Genomic DNA, 18754 nt, shown 5'->3' with positions numbered 1-18754 from the left:
CAATCATGGTGAACAGATGCACTGTGTGTAGTGCTGCCAATCCCACCTCATCTCCCTCCTCCTGCAACCTCCGCCCATTCTGGGTCCCAGCTCTGCTCCAGTTCCAGCCAATGTCATGGCCACTAAACCTTCCCCCTCTCACGGCACCAGTGGGCAAATCCCATGCTCTCCTGTCCCATCCATTTTCTAAATGGATGGTGGGGAGGGGGGGGAGCGAAATTGATGCAAAGGGGCTTCATGCAGGACACCCTGAAGGGGAACGTGCAGGTTGAGTTGGTGGTGAAGAATGCAAATACAACGCTGGGATTCGTTTCGAGAGGAATAGAATGTAAGAGCAGGGGTGTGATGTTGGGAAGAGATGCTACCATTGGGGAAATGGTTACCAGAGCCTGAAGACGAGCACTTAGCGGCACAGGGACAGCTTCTTCTCTGCTGCCAGCAGATTCCTGAATAATAATTCTGACTGAGGCTTTATGGGGCACTGGTGAGTCCCCACTTGGAGCACTTTGAGCAGTTTTGGGCTCCTCATTTAAGAAAGGATGTGCTGACGTTGGAGAGGGTCCAGAGGAGGTTCACAGGGATGATCTTGGGGATGAAAGGGTTGTCACATGAGGAGGGTTTGACGGCTCTTGACCTGTCCTCGTTGGAATTTAGAATGGGTGGGGGGGGGAAGAATCTCATTGAAACATTTTGAATGTTGAAAGGTGCGGACAGAGTAGATACAGAAAGGTTGTTTCCCATGGTGGGAGGGGGGTCCTCAGGTTGAAGGGGGTCATTGGGTATATTTAAGGCAGAGATTGATAGGACCTTGATTAGAAGGAGAAGGCCGGGCAGTGTGGAAATGCATCAGCTCATGATTGAATGGTGGGGCAGACTCGATGGGCTGAATGGCCTATTTCTGGTCTTATGTCATCACATCACAGAAACAGGCCATTCAGTCCATCAACTCCATGCATGACATGGGTGCTGCATCTCCAATGAAGCACAACAGATTGGACAGTCAGAGCAGACTGATGAGGGGGGCGTGGCAAGATGGCGTAAGTGCCTTCCAGTCCTCTCCTGACTCTTTGTTATTGTTTTGTCTATAAGTGCCGGTTAAAACTTTTTAGAAGTTTAGAAATAGTTTGAGGTGTTGAATCAGTTTCTAATGGTACAACTGCTGAAAAGAAGTTAAAAAAAAACAGCAACAGATCGTTAAGAAACTGCATTTCCCGAGGTTATCTGAGCCTACTTGTATACAAGAAGCCAGGCCTCAGCGTGGAATGGATCCAGGAAGAGAGGTACAAGATTCGGCAACGAAGCTCCGCTCTTTATCGGCAGGGCTCTTTAAAGATGGTGCCCGGCAGCCCTTGGAACAAAGGGCTAGCCAGGCACGTGCTCGTGAATCAACGCCCGCTGTGAGTGCTGTCAGTGAATCTTTGACAGCTAGAACAGCTGGGACGCTGCCAGCTGAAGACCCGACTCTGAAAAGACGCTTACCGATTGATGTAGCGGTGGCGCTGCGAAATGCACCACCAGTAATGAAGACTTTAACAGACATCGATGTAATGAAGGCATTTGATATAATACGGGTTAAGGATAACCCTGGCCATCAGCCTCCAGATACTGCTGAGGAGGTTGTGGCAGGGGTTTCCACACGCAGTCATACTGTAAGAAAAGCAGTTAAAGCAAGGGAAGGAATAGAAGACCCTTTGGCTACACAGAAACAGCAGGATCCTACTGTGCCTGAATCTATTCCAGTAGATATGCTTATTAAGAATCTTGAATCTAAGTTATCCTCTACAATAAAAGAAATAGGTAAGGCTTTAGTTAAAGTTAATACAAAGCTTAATACTTTGGTGGACATTAATATTCAACAGATGGTTGATTATGGAGCTTTTAAGCTTGAAACGAGCGAAAGACTTGATGTTTGTGACCAAGGCATAGTCGAGGTACGAGATCAAATACAAGATGTAAATAAAACAATTGAAACTTTACAAATTCAGAATAAAAATTTAGCGAAAAAGGTTGATTATTTGGAGAATCAATCTAGACGGAATAATATAAAAATTGTTGGTTTGCCAGAAGATATGGAAGGATCAAATCCAAGAAAATTCTTCACTGAATGGATTCCACAAATGTTAGGACAAGATAAGTTTCCGGAAGGCTTAATATTGGAACGTGCCCATAGAGCTTTGAGAAGAAAGCCTTTTCCAGGACAAAATCCAAGACCTGTTTTGGTTCCTTGCTTAAATTATTATGATAGAGAGACAATTTTGCGTGTGGCTATAAGAAATGCACAACAAAGAAGATCTCCATTGAACAATCGTGTTTTTTTAAATCTGGATTTGAGTCAAGAAGTTATGTCTCAATGACGTGAATTTAATCCTGTGAAAGAAGTGTTGTGGAAAAAAGGATATAAAGCAACATTTAGATACCCTGCAGTATTGAAGATTTTTCAAGATGGCTATCAACCAAAATTTTTTGATAATCCTAAGGAAGCTATGGACTTTGCTCAATTATTGCCAATTACGCAATTTCAGGAAAGACGTAGTCCAGCACAGTCTCCAAGGAGAGTGGAGACGCAAGATGGGAACCGAATTCCAAGAAGAAATGGAAACAATGGTGGTCGGAGTGATAAAGTTGATTAAAAAAAAAAATTTCAGAGCAGACTCGCACTGATGAATCATGGTTAGTGGTATAGTGGACAGTGAGGAGCCTATCTAAGTTTACAACAGGATCTAGATCAGTTGGGAAGGTGGGAAATGCAAATGGAATTGAACTTGGACCAGGGTGAGGTGTTGCATTTTGGGAAGTCAAACCAAGGCAGGACTTGCATGGTGAATGGTGGGGCCCTGGAGGGTGCTGCAGAATAGAGTGTCCGAGGGGTTCAGGTGCTTAGTTCTTTGAAAGTGACAACTCAGGTAGAAGGCATTTGGCACACTGGTCTTCATTGTGGGTAGATAGTTCAATCACTGGGACCTCTTGATCCACTGTACAGATTAGACCACCTGGAGTCCTGTGTGTTGCAAAAGAAAGGATGTCAATAAGGTGGAAGGGGTGCAGAGGAGGTTCACCAGGATGTTGCCTGGACTGGAGGGGATGAGTTATAGGGAGAGGTTGGACAAGCTGGGTCTTTATTCTTTGAGTGTAAGAGACTGAGGGGTGATCTATAGTGGTTTATAAATGAGGGGCATAAATAAAGTAAATGATCACAGTCTATTTCCAAGGGTAGATGATTCTAGAACTAGAGGGCACAGGTTTAAAATGAGTGGCGAGAGATTTAGGAGAAACCTGAGAGGAAAACTATTCACTCAGAGAGTGGTCTGTACCTGGAACAAACTACCAGAGGAAGCTGAAAAGCTGGATTAATAACAACATTCAAAAGATATTTGGATAGGCCAATGGATGAGATATAGAGCAATTGGACCAAGGGCAGGCTAATGGGATTAGTCCAGAATGCCACATAGGGACTAGTTGTTTTCTGCTATATGACTCAGTCATTGCTAGTACAAGCACGATGACCAGAATGACCTTGTCTGGCTGTCAGATTTCGTAATTCCCCAAGCACAGCTTGGTGCAGTATTCTAACACGCACGCACGCACACACACACACACACACACACACACACACACACACACACACACACACACACACACACACACACACACACACACACACACACACACACACACACACACACACACACACACACACACACCCCATTCTGCACTCAAAAAAATTAAAGGTCTATTTTGGAATCATGGATGGAAGGAGAGTTCCAGACTTGGTCAGCAGGAACTGACTCTGCCTCCAATCTGTTCGATTGCAGCAGATGAATGTCGAAATCGACAGTGGCAACCCCAAGATGAAATACACCGGGAGGGTCCGCCTGTGTGTCGCACGTTACAGGTAAACTGCTCACTTCAATGGCTGAGTTTGTTCGTGTGTGAGACTGAATGTGTGTGCGTGAGACTGAGTATGTGCGAGTGTGTGTGAATATCTGGGTGTGTGCATGTATGTGTGTGATGCGCTATTGAGCAGAAAAACAGACACAATACATAAAGGCTGTTCAACAGACTTTATTCCACACAAACCCACAGAGCTGGTTGTGAAGAGTAGCTGTACTGGCTCTGAGACTGACCTAAGGGGCCGAATGTAGCTTATATCCCAGAGGGTGATTGACAGCCGACCGGGTGGGGCTTGGTCCATTCAGATCGGCTGATTGACAGCCAGCCAGGTATTGCTTTGTCCTTCAGTGCTCTTCCTGCAGGTACACAGGTCGCCCCCTGCTGTAGGGTAGTGGTGTATCACCACAATATGTGACTGAATGAGTGTGATTTGTGAGTATATGTGGGCTGTGTGTGTCTATGTGTGTGTGTGTGTGTGTGAGAGAGAGACTTGTGTGTATATGTGGTGTGTGTGTGTGTGTGTGTGTGTGTGTGTGAGAGAGAGACTGTGTATATATGGTGTGTGTGTGTATGTGTGTGTGTGCATGTGAGTGAGTGTGTGCATGTGTCTAAGGAGAGTGTGATTATGGGTAAGTGATTGTGAGTGTGTATTTGTGAGTTTGTGTGGTGTGTGCATGTATGTGAGGGTGTATGTGTAAGTGTGCCTGTGAGTGACTGTATGTGCATTTGTGTGTGCATGAGTGTGTGTGTGAGAGTGTGCGTATGTGAGTGTGTATGAGAATGTGTGTTGGTGAGAGTGAATGTGTGTGAGGGTGTGCATGTGTGTAAGGGAGTGTGACTGTGAGTGATTGCAAGCGTGCATGTGTGAGTGATTTTGTGTGGCTGTGTGAATGTGTGTATGTGTGGTGTGTGTGTGGTGTATGGTGTGTGTGTGTTTATGTTTATGTAAGTTTATGGGTGTTTGGTGTGTGAGTGTGATGTGTGTTAAGTGTGGTGTGAGTGATGGGTGTGTGTGTAAGTGTGTGTGGAGTGTGTGTAAGTGTGGGGTCTGATGGGTGTGAGTGTATGTTTAAGGGTGTGTGTGTATAGGGGCGTGTGAGTGTGTGGAGTGTGTGTAAGAGTGGGATGTGATGTGTGAGTGTGGTGTGTGTGTGTGTGTGTGTGTGTAAGAGTGGGGTGTGATGGGTGTTTGTGTGTGTGGAGTATGTATAGGGGTGTGTGTAAGTGTTGATGTGTGTGTGTAAAGGGCCTATCTCATTGGCCTGGAGACTAGGTGGCGACCTGGTGGCGACTCGAGTCTCCGCTGGTTGTAGTGACGTCTCCGCGACGTCTCCTGGAGACTAGTCGGGTCTCAGGGGAGTCGCGGGAAATTCAAACATGTTCAATTTTTTTGGAGATTTTTTTCCAGTCTCCAGCAGGTCTCGGAGACGTCTCCGAGACCTGCTGGACACCAAGGAGACTGAAGAGACGTTGCGATGATGATGCGGCGACGTCTCCGTGACGCTGCTTGACTTAGAGACCACGTGACTGAGTGCGTGCTGCCATCATCGAGACGCCTTCACTCCTGGTCCAAGTCACAGGTACATCCTGGTCAATCTCTTCATCATCTGGTTCTTGTTCCTGCTGCTGCTGCTCCTTGTACTGCCCACCATCTTGTCTTGCCAGGGGACAGCTCCAATCTCAGAGTAGTACTGGGTCAGGTATTCTCTCTAGTTCTTGGCAACAGACGGCATGTTACTTCCTCCTTGCATCCACTCCAACTGTTAGTATGCTGTCTCCACTCTCCAGGGGCAAATTCATGGGTGTGTGCGTCCTCTCTGTCAGCTGAGAGTCTGATGTCTGTCATCATGTTGTGGAGTGTTCAGGCAGTAAGGACCACCTTTTCAACCATCTCTTAGTCCCCACATTGAGGTACATGAACTTATAGGTGGCATCTACCAACGCCAGCATGATGATGAAAAAGTAGCCTTTGTAGTTGTAATAGACCGTGCCTGACCCTGGAGGAACAAGAATTCTGACATGCTTCCCATCCAGTGCACCACAGACGTGATGGAAGTTCCACTTCTCAGAAAAACCCTTGGCCACTTGCTTTCACTCCTCTGGTGTAGATGGACACTTGATGGCCTCCTCATGATACTCATCATAGATGGCTTGGCACATCTCTGGGACAATACTGACAATGGTGTTTGGAGCCACACGGAAGCCATAGGACAGGCTCTTGTAGGAGTTTCCTGTAGCAAGGAACCTCAGAGTGATGGCATCCTTCAAACCAGGGGGCAGGGCCTTCCTGAAGTTAGTGTCTTGCTTCTGGATCCTGAGAGTAAGGTGAGCCACCAGCTTCCTGAACATCTCTGGATCCACCTCAGAAAATTCTTGAAGGACCTCACATCCCCTTCTTCCAGTTGTTTCATCAGCTTCTCTTACCAGCCATGGTGTTGCCGTTGTAGGAGCCACTCAGGTACCCACACTGACTTTGCCTTCCTGACACCCTTTCTGGCCCTATCCCTATCCCTGGCCTTTGCCTTGTCCGCAGCCAGAGCTATCAGCACGAGGGCCAAAGCCTTCTTCTGCTCATCCTCCAGGTAGGGATCCTGCTCCAACAGCATAACAGCCTCATTGCAGATGTCCATGGTGAGAGTTCTTGACTGTCTGATGTGTGAAAAGCGAATGATAGATCTAGTTGTAGATCTAGGTATATATAGATAGGGAGAAGTCACAGCGATACCTCCGCAACCTTGCGGAGACCCATGGCAACCTGTCGGTGACTGCTAGAGACGTCGCCGCAACTGAGAAAACGTTCTCGCAACTTCTGGGTGAATTGGTTGTCACCTTGTCTGGAAACGTCTCAGACGTCGCACTGGCGTTGCCTTGGTGAGAGCGCAAGACATTGTTTGGTCTCCCGATTTGTCCGAGTTGGCGTGACTGATCAGTCGCGACGACGTCTCCGCCAATGAGATAGGCCCTTAAGTGTGAGGTGTTTGATCTGTGAGTGTGTGTGTGTAAGTGTGGGGTGTGTGTGTGTGTGTGTGTGTGTGTGTGTGTGGGGGGGGGCAGTGTTTGATGTGTAAGTGTGTGTGTGAGTGGGGTGAGTGTGTAGTATGTGTGCAAATGTGGGGTGTTTGATGTGTGAGTGTGGAGTGTGTGTTTAAGTGTGGGGTGTTTGATGTGTATGTGTGGTGTGTATGTGTGTCGTGTGTGTGAGATAGTGTGGTATGTGAGAGTGTGGTGTGTTTGTGTGGAGTGTGTGTGTAAGAGTGGGGTGTTTGATGTGTGTGTGGGATGTGTATATGTAGGGGTGTGTTTGTGGTGTGTGTGTGAGTGGAATCTGTGTGTAAGTGTGGGGTGTTTGATGTCTGTGCGTGTGGTGCGTGTGTGAGTGTCGTGCGTGTGTGTGGTTGTGTGTGAGAGAGTGGTGTGTGTGAGTGTGGTGTGTATAAGTGGGGTGTTTGATCTGTGAGTGTGGTGTGTGTGTGAGTTTGTGTGGTGTGTGTAAGTGTGGGATGTTTGACCTGTAAGTGAGTGTGTGTGTGTGTAAGTGTGGGATGTTTGACCTGTGAGTGAGTGTGTGTGTGTAAGTGTGGGGTGTTTGACCTGTGAGTGAGTGTGTGTGTAAGTGTGGGGTGTTTGACTAGTGAGTGTGTGTGTAAATGCAGGGTGTTGACCTGTGAGTGTGTGTGTGTGTGTGTGTGTGTGTGTGTGTGTGTGTGTGGTGAGTGTGAGATGTTTGATCTGTGAGTGTAGTGTGTATAGGGGTTTGTGTCTGAGTGTGGAGTGTGTGTAAGTGTGGGGTTTTTGATGTGAGAGTGTGGTGTGTGAATATGGTGTGTGTGTGAATGTTGAGTGTGTGTAAGTGTGATGTGTGTGTATAGGGGTGTGAGTGTGGAGTGTGTATGTAAGTGTGGAATGTTTGATGCGAATGTGTGTGTGTCGTGTATGTGTGAGAGTGTTGTGTGTGTGTAAGTGTGGGATGTTTGATGTGTGTGTGGTGTGCGTGTGTGTGGTGTGCGGGTATGTATGTGTAAGTGTCGGGAGTTTGATGTGTATGAGGTGTGTGTAGGTGTGTGTGTGTGTGTGTAAGTGTTGGGTGTTTGACCTGTGAGAGCGTGTGTGTGTGTGTGTGTGTGTGTGTGTGTGTGTGTGTGTGTGTGTGTGTGTGTGTAAGTGTGGGATGTTTGACCAGTGAGTGTGTGTGTAAGTGTGGGATGTTTGACCTGTGAGCAAGTGTGTGTGTGTGTGTGTATATAAGTGTGGGGTGTTTGACCTGTGAGTGTGTGTGTAAGTGTGGGGTGTTTGACCTGTGAGCGAGTGAGTGTGTGTGAATGTGTGTGTGTGGTGAGTGTGGGATGTTTGATCAGTGAGTGTGGTGTGTATAGGGGTTTCTGTGTGAGTGTAGAGTGTGTGTGTAAGTGTGGGGTGTTTGATGTGTAAGTGTGGTGTGTGTATAGGGGTGTGAGTGTGGAGTGTGTATGTAAGTGTGGGATGTTTGTTGCGAATGTGTGGTGTATGTGTGTGTGTGGTGTATGTGTGAAAGTGCTGTGTGTGTAAATGTGGGATGTTTGATGTGTGTGTGGTGTGGTGTGTGTGGTGCGTGGGTATGTGTGTGTATGTGTCGGGTGTTTGATGTGTGTGAGGTGTGTGTGTAGGTGTGTGTGAGTATGTGTTTGTGTGGGGTGTTGTGTATGTGGTAGGTGAATGTGGAGTGTGTGTGTTAGAGTGGGGAGTTTGATGTATGTGGGATGTGTATGTGTAGGGGTGTTTTTGTGGAGTGTGTGAGTGTAGAGTATGTGTGAAATGTGTAAGCGTGGGGTGTTTGATGTGAGTGGTGGATGTGTGTATATGTCTGTGTGTTTGTGTCTGTGTGTAAGTGTGGGGTGTTTGATGTATGTGGTGGGTGTATGTGTAGGGGTGTGTTAGTATGTAGTGGGTGTGTGTTTGTGTAAGTGTGGGGTGTTCGATGTGTGTGGTGGGTTTGTGTGTAGGTGTGAGTATGTGGTGGGTGTGTGTTTGTGTAAGTGTGGGGTGTTCAATGTGTGTGGTGGGTGTGTGTTTGTGTAAGTGTGGGGTGTTCGATGTGTGTGGTGGGTTTGTGTGTAGGTGTGAGTATGTGGTGGGTGTGTGTTTGTGTAAGTGTGGGGTGTTCGATGTGTGTGGTGGGTTTGTGTGTAGGGGTGTGTATGTGGTGTGTGTGTATGTGTCTGTGTGTGTTTAAGTGTGGGGTGTTTTATGTGTGTGGTGGGTGTGTGTATAGGGGTGTGGTGATTATGTGGGTGTGTGTGGTGTGTGTGCGAGGTGTGGGGTGCTTGATGTGTGAGTGTGGTGGGCGTGTGTAGGAGGTGTGTGAGTATGTGATGTGTATGGGGTAAGTGTCCTCATTCGACAGGTGACGGTGTTCCTCTCTGTCCCACTGCTGCTGGTCAGTCAGTAGTATGTTCTTTGGTCACCCCCAGTGTGGGTCATTGGTGCAGGTCAGTGAAGGGCCTGTGACAGAGAGGATCGCTCTGAGCCAGCATTGATCTGATGGGTTGAACAAACGTGAAAGGGGTGCAGACAGGGTTGGGGAGTGGTATGTGGAGGAAGCAGGGCTGCAGGACACTCCACTCCCCTCCCCTCATACCTCGTGTCCAGGTCTCTGTACAACGGCTGGGATTGATCAACCTTATCCCAAATGGCGGCACTTCCAGAGCTGTAGTAAGAGCAGTACTCCCCCGTGGGGTCCAACCGCCCAGTCCAACTGCCCTTGGCTCAGTGCAGGCTTTAAACGGCCTGTAAAAGAAGCTGACAGCGGTTTTTTTAATTCTGGGCCGTGGGATCTGGGCCCAAGATGGCAGTGCCTATATACTGCTGCGGAGGCTCCGAGGAGGTGGAGGACTGGTGCAGGGATCCAGAGAATGGGGAGAGCACACCTTGTTTGAGAAGGAGAAGCAGAGGAGATGATCCACGGGATGATGACCATGGCAGCGGACCAATGGGGCCACGGACACACAGGCAGCAGTCTGATGGTGGCTGCGGTCAAGGGACTGACAGCAGGCTGGAGTCTAGCTGAAGGGGTACCAGGTATCGGAACCGGGATGCAAGAATGTCCAGAGGGCTTCCTGATTGTGCCCAAGGTGGGCATCTGGAGCTCGGGTTGAGGATGGTTTGGACTGAAGGCTGCGGAAGTGCTGAGGGCGAATCCACGGACACTCGGTGATTCTGGAGGGATTCTCTTTTGCCTCTCTTTCTCTGATTATAAGAGACCACCCGGGCAATTTCCGCTAATAGCAAATATTTGTCTTACACTAGACGAAATGAAATTTTGTGTAATATCACACTTTCGGATTTATTACATGGCCATAACATAATCCAGTACAGGAGGAGGAGAGCAGCGACTTGATTTGACACAAATTGACGTCTGTTTTTCTTTCTGGGAATGTAGTTACAACCCATACACAGGACCAAACGAACACCCGGAGGCAGAGCTCCCACTCAGGGCGGGAAAGTACCTCTACGTTTACGGGAACATGGACGAAGATGGTTTCTACCAAGGTTGGCGACACGTCCAATCACGCTTCTGGCATCTGGCAGTGGAGGCATGAAGCCCACCCCTTCTTGGGAGGGACACCTGGGTTGGGATTTCAGAAGGGATTTCGGTTGGGGGTTTCTGGGTCGGGGGGGTCAGGGTCAAGGGGGTGCTGGGGATGTCTGGGTCAAGGGGGTCTGGGAATCAGGGTGGTCTGGGTCAGAGCGTCAGAGGGGTCTTGGTCAGGGCGTTGGGGGTATGGGAATCGGGGTCGGGTTCAGAGTCAGGGGGTAGGGATGACTGGATCAGTGGGTTGGGGTGTCTGGGACAAGGGGGTCTGGGTCAGGGGAATCAGGGGGTCTGAGTTGGTGGGTCTGGGTTGGGGTTGAGGGATTAGGTGGTCAGGTTCAGGGTGTCTGGGTCAGGGTGGTTTGGGTCGGGGGTGGTCAGGGTCAAGGGGGGTCAGGAAGGGCCAGATTGGGGGGATCTACATCAGGGGTTCTGGGTCGGGGGGTCAGGGGTTGGAGTCAGGGGTCTCGTTCAGGGTCAGGGGTTCTCAGTCAAGGTGCTCTGGGTCGGGGGATCTGGGTCAAGGGGTCCCAGGGTCGGGGTCAGTGGTATAATGGTCAGGGTGTCACATTTGGGGAGGTTGAGGTCATGGGGGTAAGGGTCAGAGGGATCTGTTAAGGGGTTGCGGGGTTGGGGTTTATGGTCACCCCAGCCCCTCAGATGTTGGTTACCATTTTGGATGTTGTGTGGTCTGCTGAGTATTGCCTTCCACAGATGAGGGGGCACTGACGGCTGTTGCCCACGCCGCACGATTCCCCACTCCCCAAGGTGGGGAGCTCTGATGGCTGTTCCCCTCCCCCCCCACCACAGGTGAGCTGATGGATGGTCGCCGTGGCCTTGTCCCCTCCAACTTCGTGGCCCTGCTTCAGGATGATGACTCTCTGGCCCAACCCGCAGACTTGGAGATGTGCCGCAACCTCCTCCTGAACTCCGACACCGACATCTTTGACGCCCACCTGCGGGGCCTCGAGCTGTTGCCAGATCCCCGACCCGGCGGGCTGCTGCCTGGCCAGCCACAGGCCACGGTGCCCAGCAGTACGGGAGCGCTGGATGTGAACATCGACGAGGTCGGCGAGGACGTGGTGCCTTACCCCAGGAGGATCAGTCTGATCAAGCAGCTGGGCCGGTCGGTGATCGTGGGCTGGGAGCCAGCGTCCGTGCCCCCCGGCCGAGGGGCTGTGCTCAGCTACAACGTGCTGGTGGACAAGGAGGTGCGGGTCAACGTGCCGGCTGGGGGGAGAACCAAGGCCCTGATCGAGAAGCTCAGCCTGGCTGACTTCACCTATCGCATATGCGTGCAGAGCCTGACAGAGCGGGGCAGTTCAGACGAGCTGCGGTGCACTCTGCAGGTGGGCAAGGACGTATGCGTGGCCCCAACGCACTTGAAGGTGGAGAGCATCGCGCAGATGACGGCCGAGATTTCCTGGCAGCCCAGCAACAGCAACTACGACCACGTGGTCTTCCTGAACGAGCAGGAGTACGATGTGGTGAAGTCCACCGGCTATAAGTACACTTTCTACAACCTGAGGCCCTGCACCACGTGCACAGTGAGGGTGCTGGCGCGGCCACACCAGGTGCCCTGGCAGCTGCCCCTGGAGCAGCGCGAGAGGCGGGAGGCCACCGTTGAATTCTGCACCCTGCCCACAGGTCCGAGTCATTGTCCCACCTCAGGGAGGGTCAGGGGATGGGGGCGTGAGGGAGATCCATGGGGTAGGGGTGAGAGAGAGCCGTTGGTGGGTGGGGGGATTGGGATAGCCATGGGTGGGGGTAGTGGGAGAACCATGGGGTGGGGGGGGCAAGGGAGAGCTGTGGGTGGGGAGAGTGTTATTTCTGTGGGGTGGGGGTGTGAGGGAGAGCCATGGATGGGGGGAGTGGGATAGCTGTGGGGTAGGGGTCGAGGTAGAGCTGTGGGTGGGGGGAATGGGAGATCCGTGGGGTAGAGGGTGGGGGGGAGTGGGAAACCCATGTCTTAGGGGTTGGAGGTGGGGAGTGGTGGAGGGGAACCCATATACTGGCCAATGGTCTGAGCTCTCTCCAGGGTGGGGGTGGGGATGGAGAGACCCCAGGGTGAGTTTGGAGTGACCCTACGGTGGGTGTGGGGTGATCTCTCCAAGATGGAGGTGGGAAGACCCTGCTGCAGGGGGCTATACTTGGACATGGGGACAGGGGCAGAGATCAGGATAGGTGGTGTGTAGAGTGACCGTGCCTTGTTCTTTCCACCCCCTCCAGGCCCTCCTGCCCCCCCTGAGGACGTCAGTGTGCAGGTAGGATCTGCTCCGGGGACCCTGCGCATCAGCTGGAAGGTCCCAGTGCTCACCTCCATGGGCACATCGAACGGGGCCCGCGTGACGGGCTACAGTGTGTGCGCCAAGGGCCAGAGGGTGAGGCTTGGGGAGGGGGCGGGGAGGTGATGGAGAGGAGGGAGGGCACAGGGGAGGGTTAGGGAGGGGGAAGGGACAGAGAGAAGGGGGTAGGGGCGGGAAGGGGACAGTCAAGCCCCGTCCCTCTGACCTCTCTCCCTGTCCCCGACCCCTGACCCCTGTCCCCCTGACACACATCCCTCTGACCTCTCTCCTCATCCCCCTGATCTCCATCTCCCTATTGGCTCCTCCCTATTCCTGACTCCCGTCCCTTGACCCCCATCCCCTGACCCCTGACCCCTCTCCCTGACCCCCCATCCTTCTGACTCCCCATCCTACTGAACCCTCCTCACCCCATCCCTCTGACCCCCTGTCCTCTTCCCTGACTCCATCCTCTTACCTCTCACCCCGTCCCCTGACCTCTCACCCCGTCCCCTGACCTCTCATCCCATCCCCTGACCCCCATCCACCAAACGTTTCTCCCCATCCCCTGACCCCCTTCCTCCTCAATTCTATCCCCCTGACCTATCCCCCTCCCTCCTGACCTCTCTCCTGACTTCCCTCCCTGTCCCCTGACCTCCCCCATCCCCCCTGACCTCTCCCCTTTCTCTTGACCTCACCCCTACCCCCACCCCCCTCACGTCTCTGTGTGCTGCAGGTGGCAGAGGTGAAGTTGCCGACAGCGGAGAGTGTCACGGTGGATTATCTGCGCATCCAGAACCTGGAAACGCGTGAGATCATCGTGCGGACGGTGTCGGCGCAGGGCGAGTCCGAGGACTCGTGCGCTGCACCGATCCCCACCGAACTGCTGGGCCTTCCCAGCTGCCAGCCCTGGACCCCTGCTCGGACCAGGCCATCAACCAGCCTCCCTGACCAACCAGCCAGCCCTTTGCTGCAGAGGGAGGGGCCGTGGGGGCAAGCCCCACCATCACCCCATCACGGACCGACCTTGGGGCCGACAGCAGCCAGCTACAGCCACAGAGGTGGCACCGGGAGGTCACCGTCGCCACAGAGAATCCTGCCACAGCCCCAGGGAGCTCCTATCCCCAGCACGGTGGCCAAGGCAATGGCACGAGAAGCAGCCCAGAAGGTCACAGAGAGAACTAAGGTATTGTGCCTCTCATTCAGCCTGGCATAGGGTGGGGGGAGGCAACACATCAACTGGTGGTCCCGTCTCCATCGGAACCGGTCCCTGACATTAGTGCAGAGGCCAGAGTCAGGGTGATCTCTCTCCCCGTCTCCTGACCCCACCCCCCCGTCCCTTAGCTTCTCTCTCCCCATCCCCTGACCCCTGTCCATTGACCTCTCTCTTCTCATTCCCCCAACCTCTCTCCCCGTCCCCTGACCCCATCCCTCGACCTATCTCTCCCTGTCCCCCTAACCTCTCTCCCTGTCCCCCTGACTTCTCTCCCCAATTCCCTTGTCTTCCTCTCCATCCCTTGACCCCTCTCCCTTCATCCCCTTGACCCTCATACCCCAGACTGAGAGGCCGGGCCTCAGGATAAGTTTCCAGAGGAATGTTCCAATGAACCTGTGACAAACCCCCCCCCCCCCCCTTCTCCATTCTCGATGACGATGGTGCTGTGGAGCTTGGTTGGAGCTGAGGGTGACACTCCCGACCACCCCCCAGAGGAAACTACCCACCATGTGGGGTCACTTCAGCCTGTCATCCATCTCAGCCAAGGGCCCTTCCCCTCAGACACCTCTGACCTCTCCAGCCTCCCCCGCCGATATCGTCCATCACATGGAGCCTGGTCACCCGAGGAAACCCCCTCCTGACAGCCCCATCCCCCGCCCATGCTATCAGCAGTGATGCTCCCCGAGCCATCCCGCGAACTGACCCCACTCTGTGCAGGTGGCCTCAATCCTTTGGTCTCTCTCCCCCTCCCCACCCCCCCACCCACCGCCATCAGCTCACCTTATTGCCAATGTGTGGAGTCTGGGTGCATCAGTGCCTGCGGGCGTGACTACTCTACCCATTGTTCCCAGGCTGAGCGGGCCAGCACGTTCCAGCAGGAGATCTCTGATGAAGAGGAGGCAAGTTACGACACGCAAAGCAGCAAGAGGCCCGGTGGCTCGGTCGATGACTTCCTCAGGCACTCCGAGCTGGGGAGACAGGTGAGATTCCCGCACCACCCTGGATCTCCTCTCCCATCAACGTGGAGCTGAATGTCCTGGACCTGCAAATAAAAGTATAAGCTGCTGGAATCACTCAAGGGGCAGGTGAGGAGTTAGGGGCTTCCCAATGGAGGCCCTTTTCTGAACAGAGATGTGGCCCTGCTAAAGGCAGAGCTGCTGAAAAAAATGGTGTCCACACCCAGCAAGTAAACCAGTACCTGCTGTTTATTCTAACCTTCCTTTTAAGGGGTTGGGGGGGGTGAAAACAGGCTCACAGGAGTGATGTCATAATGCTGTTGTGAGGCCTGACCATTCCATTGGCATCGTGTTCCTGCAGCCTGGAACTTCCGTGCGGTGGGGGGGGGGGGTTGGGGGAAAGACCCTGTGCCCTGCCGCGATGGCTGTTCGCTATGACGATTTGGCCCGTCATGTGCAGGGTTGATCCGGCCTGCTAGAGAGAGAACCCATCTCCCCCCCTCCCCATCACTAATGTTCTAGAACGAGCGGCTCAGTGGCAATGGGTTCAGTCGATGATCCAGTGTGGTGGCCAATTTTGAAGTGGCCAAGGGGATGTAAAGGGGTGCGTTGTGTCTGGATCTTGTTCAGTACTCGGTGGAAATGGCTGGTGTAGCAGTCAGCGCAAAGCCTTGACAGCGCAGCCAGCGATCGGGCCCGGGGTTCGAATCCCGCGCTGTCTGTAAGGAGTTTGTACGTTCGCTCCGTATCTGCGGGGGTCTTCCCCGGGGGCTTTGGTTTCCTCCCACCATTCAAAATTGTACCGGGCGGGTGGGGGGGGTGGGGTTGTAGGTCAATTAGGTGTAAATTGGGCACTACGGGCTCATGGGCGGAAAGGGCCTGTAACCGTGCTGTGTGTATAAAGAAATAAATTGAAATTTTAAAAGAAATGCCCCAGTAGTTTCAGGCTCAGACAGTCTGGAAGTTCCCAGAATGTTCACAATTGGACAAGGAGATGGAAAAGGAGAAACCAGAACTAGGGGTTGTAGCCTCAAGATGCAGGGCAGTGGGAGGAGTCACGTGATGGAGTAGTGGCCGGACGGTGAACTCCAGCCCTCTCCAGAAAAGTCGGGAAAAACAAGAGAAAATACAAAGGCACAGAAATACAAGTTAAAGAAAAGTGAGTATAAAGGTGGAAAGAAGATGGAGACAAAAGGAGAAAAATCAAAATCAACGGAAAGAAGAGAGGAAGAGAAGACAACGGAGGAAAAAGGTGAAGGCCTTACCTGTCCGAAGAGGCCCGCTGTGGAGAGAGGGCCCCACTACCTCAGGTCGGTAGAAAAAGAACTACAACAATGGCTCACAGAGCCGAGTAAAAGTGCGCAACCGCGCATGCAAAAAAACACACCGACGGGAGGGGGGACCAGCTGGGGAGTCGATCTCCACAGCCGGCAACGACAGCTGCAGAACACCTGCAGCAAGAAGAGACCACAGAAGACAATGGAAACAAGAAAGAAGAGGAGGAAAGGGCAGCAAAGAAACAACAGATGGTCAACCCAGAGGAAGAAGAAGAGGAAGAATACAGTGAAATAGATAAAGGGAAAGGCAAGGTAAAGGATATACTTGCTCTTGTTAGAGGATACATGGAGTCATTTAAAGAATGGCAAACACAGGAATTCAATGATTTAAGAAGAAGAATAAACAACACAGAAAAGAAAATAAATAAAATGGATGTGACCTTAACAGAAATGGGGAAAAAAATGGACAAGATGGAAGAACGGGCAATAGCAGCAGAAATGGAGGTAGAAGACTTAAAAAAGAAATTGGAGGAATCTAATAAAAAAACTAAAGAGACACAAGAATTACTAGCCCAAAAAATAGATATAATGGAAAATTATAACAGAAGAAATAACATAAAGATAGTGGGCCTTAAGGAAGATGAAGAAGGCAAGAATATGAGGGAGTTTATAAAAGATTGGATCCCTAGGATCCTAGGATGTCCAGAACTACAGCAAGAAATGGAAATAGAAAGGGCACATAGAGCATTGGCCCCTAAACCACAACCACAACAAAAACCAAGATCTATTGTAGTAAAATTCCTAAGATATACTACAAGAGAAAAGGTACTGGAGAAGACAATGGAAAAAGTAAGAGAGGGCAACAAACCACTGGAGTATAAAGGGCAAAAAATCTTCATTTATCCAGATATAAGCTTTGAACTCCTAAAGAAGAGAAAAGAGTTCAATACAGCAAAAGCGATTTTATGGAAGAAAGGATATAAATTTACACTGAAGCATCCTGCGGTATTGAAAATATTTATTCCAGGACAACAAAACAGACTATTCTCGGATCCAGAAGAAGCACGAAAATTTGCAGAACAATTACAAAAATAGACTGAGGGATGAAGACGGGTAATGAGAGCAAAAATTATCACGATTGATATGTATGCGGGTAAAGAGGTATAAGAGTGAATAGAGACAATGGGCATATGTGAAAGTATCTGTAATTAGAGGAAAACATAGAGAGTATAGACAAGAATTAATAAGAGAAGGTAATGGAATAGAGAGAATAAGGAGGGAATTAAAAGAGTGACCTTTGTGACATATAAAAAGCGAAATCTTTTCTGGGGGGGGCTGGGTGGGGGAAAAGAGCGGTCACTGCAAAATCAGGTGACGCTTGCGAGTGGATTCGCAAATCCAAATGGAGAGGGGAGATGTGGTTGTCCGACAAGGGATAAAGGGCAACTCAGGAGGGGAAGGGGAGATTGGGGATAAAGAAGATAGAAATAGGAGAATAAGGAAAATGTTGGATGTTGTAGGAATGTTGTCTGGTAAAGAGTTGAAAATAAGAAAACAGAAATGGAAAAGGAGGAAAGGTAATGATGGAAAAACGGAAAGAGAAGATAAACAAAATATAAAATGGCTACGCTGAACTATATGACTCTAAATATTAATGGAATACATAACCAAATTAAAAGGAACTACTAAATTTACTGAAAAAGGAAAAAATAGATATAGCATTTGTCCAAGAAACACACTTAACTGAATTGGAGCACAAGAAATTAAAGAGAGATTGGGTAGGACATGTAACAGCAGCATCGTATAATTCAAAAGCAAGAGGAGTGGCTATATTAATTAGCAAAAATGTGCCATTTAAAATAGAAGAGGAAATAATAGATCCAGCAGGGAGATATGTTATGATAAAATGTCAGATATATTCGGAGCTTTGGAATCTACTTAATATATATTCACCTAACGAAGAAGATCAAAAGTTTATGCAAGATATCTTTTTGAAGGTAGCTAATACGCAAGGGAACATACTAATAGGAGGGGATTTCAATCTGAATTTGGATCCAAATATGGATAAAACGGGGAAAAAAATTAACAGGAAGAACAAAGTAACCAAATTTATAATTAAATCAATGCAAGAAATGAAACTTGTGGACATATGGAGGAAACAAAACCCAAAAGAAAAGGAATACTCATACTACTCGACTAGACATAAAACATACTCAAGGATAGACCTATTCCTGTTATCAGCCCACATTCAAGGGAGAGTTAGGAAAACGGAATATAAAGCTAGACTATTATCGGACCACTCACCCCTGTTATTGGCAATAGAGCTAGAGGACATCCCTCCAAGAATGTATAGATGGAGATTAAACCCCATGCTACTTAAAAGACAGGATTTTAGAGAATTTATTGAAAAACAATTAAAAATGTACTTTGAAGTAAATACGGAATCAGTGGAAGATAAGTTTATACTATGGGACGCAATGAAAGCATTCATTAGAGGGCAAATAATAAGTTATGCAACCAAGATGAAGAAGGACTATAATCAGGAAACAGAGCAGTTGGAAAGG

The 18754-nt window shown here is 50.3% G+C and overlaps 1 protein-coding gene across 3 annotated transcripts in view; it reads left to right on the top strand.

The window, feature by feature from the left end:
• The window catches only part of rimbp2b (RIMS binding protein 2b), a 179609-nt gene that overhangs the window by 108338 nt on the left and 52517 nt on the right, over nt 1-18754 (top strand). For all 3 annotated transcript variants that reach the window (XR_011356321.1, XR_011356320.1, XM_069933561.1), the window contains exons 8-13: nt 3813-3892; nt 10307-10416; nt 11270-12106; nt 12689-12840; nt 13478-13927; nt 14809-14937. Coding sequence is in view for 1 of the 3 variants with exons in the window: in XM_069933561.1 (XP_069789662.1) it covers nt 3813-3892; nt 10307-10416; nt 11270-12106; nt 12689-12840; nt 13478-13927; nt 14809-14937 (1758 nt within the window). In the remaining 2 variants the exon portion in view is untranslated. The remainder of the gene's footprint in view (nt 1-3812; nt 3893-10306; nt 10417-11269; nt 12107-12688; nt 12841-13477; nt 13928-14808; nt 14938-18754) is intronic.

This window comes from Narcine bancroftii, chromosome 4 (assembly GCF_036971445.1).
Source record: "Narcine bancroftii isolate sNarBan1 chromosome 4, sNarBan1.hap1, whole genome shotgun sequence".
NCBI classification, from domain to species: Eukaryota; Metazoa; Chordata; class Chondrichthyes; order Torpediniformes; family Narcinidae; genus Narcine; species Narcine bancroftii.
The sequence above is the reverse complement of the archived record's forward strand: the minus strand, read 5'-3'. Positions and strand labels throughout refer to the sequence as shown.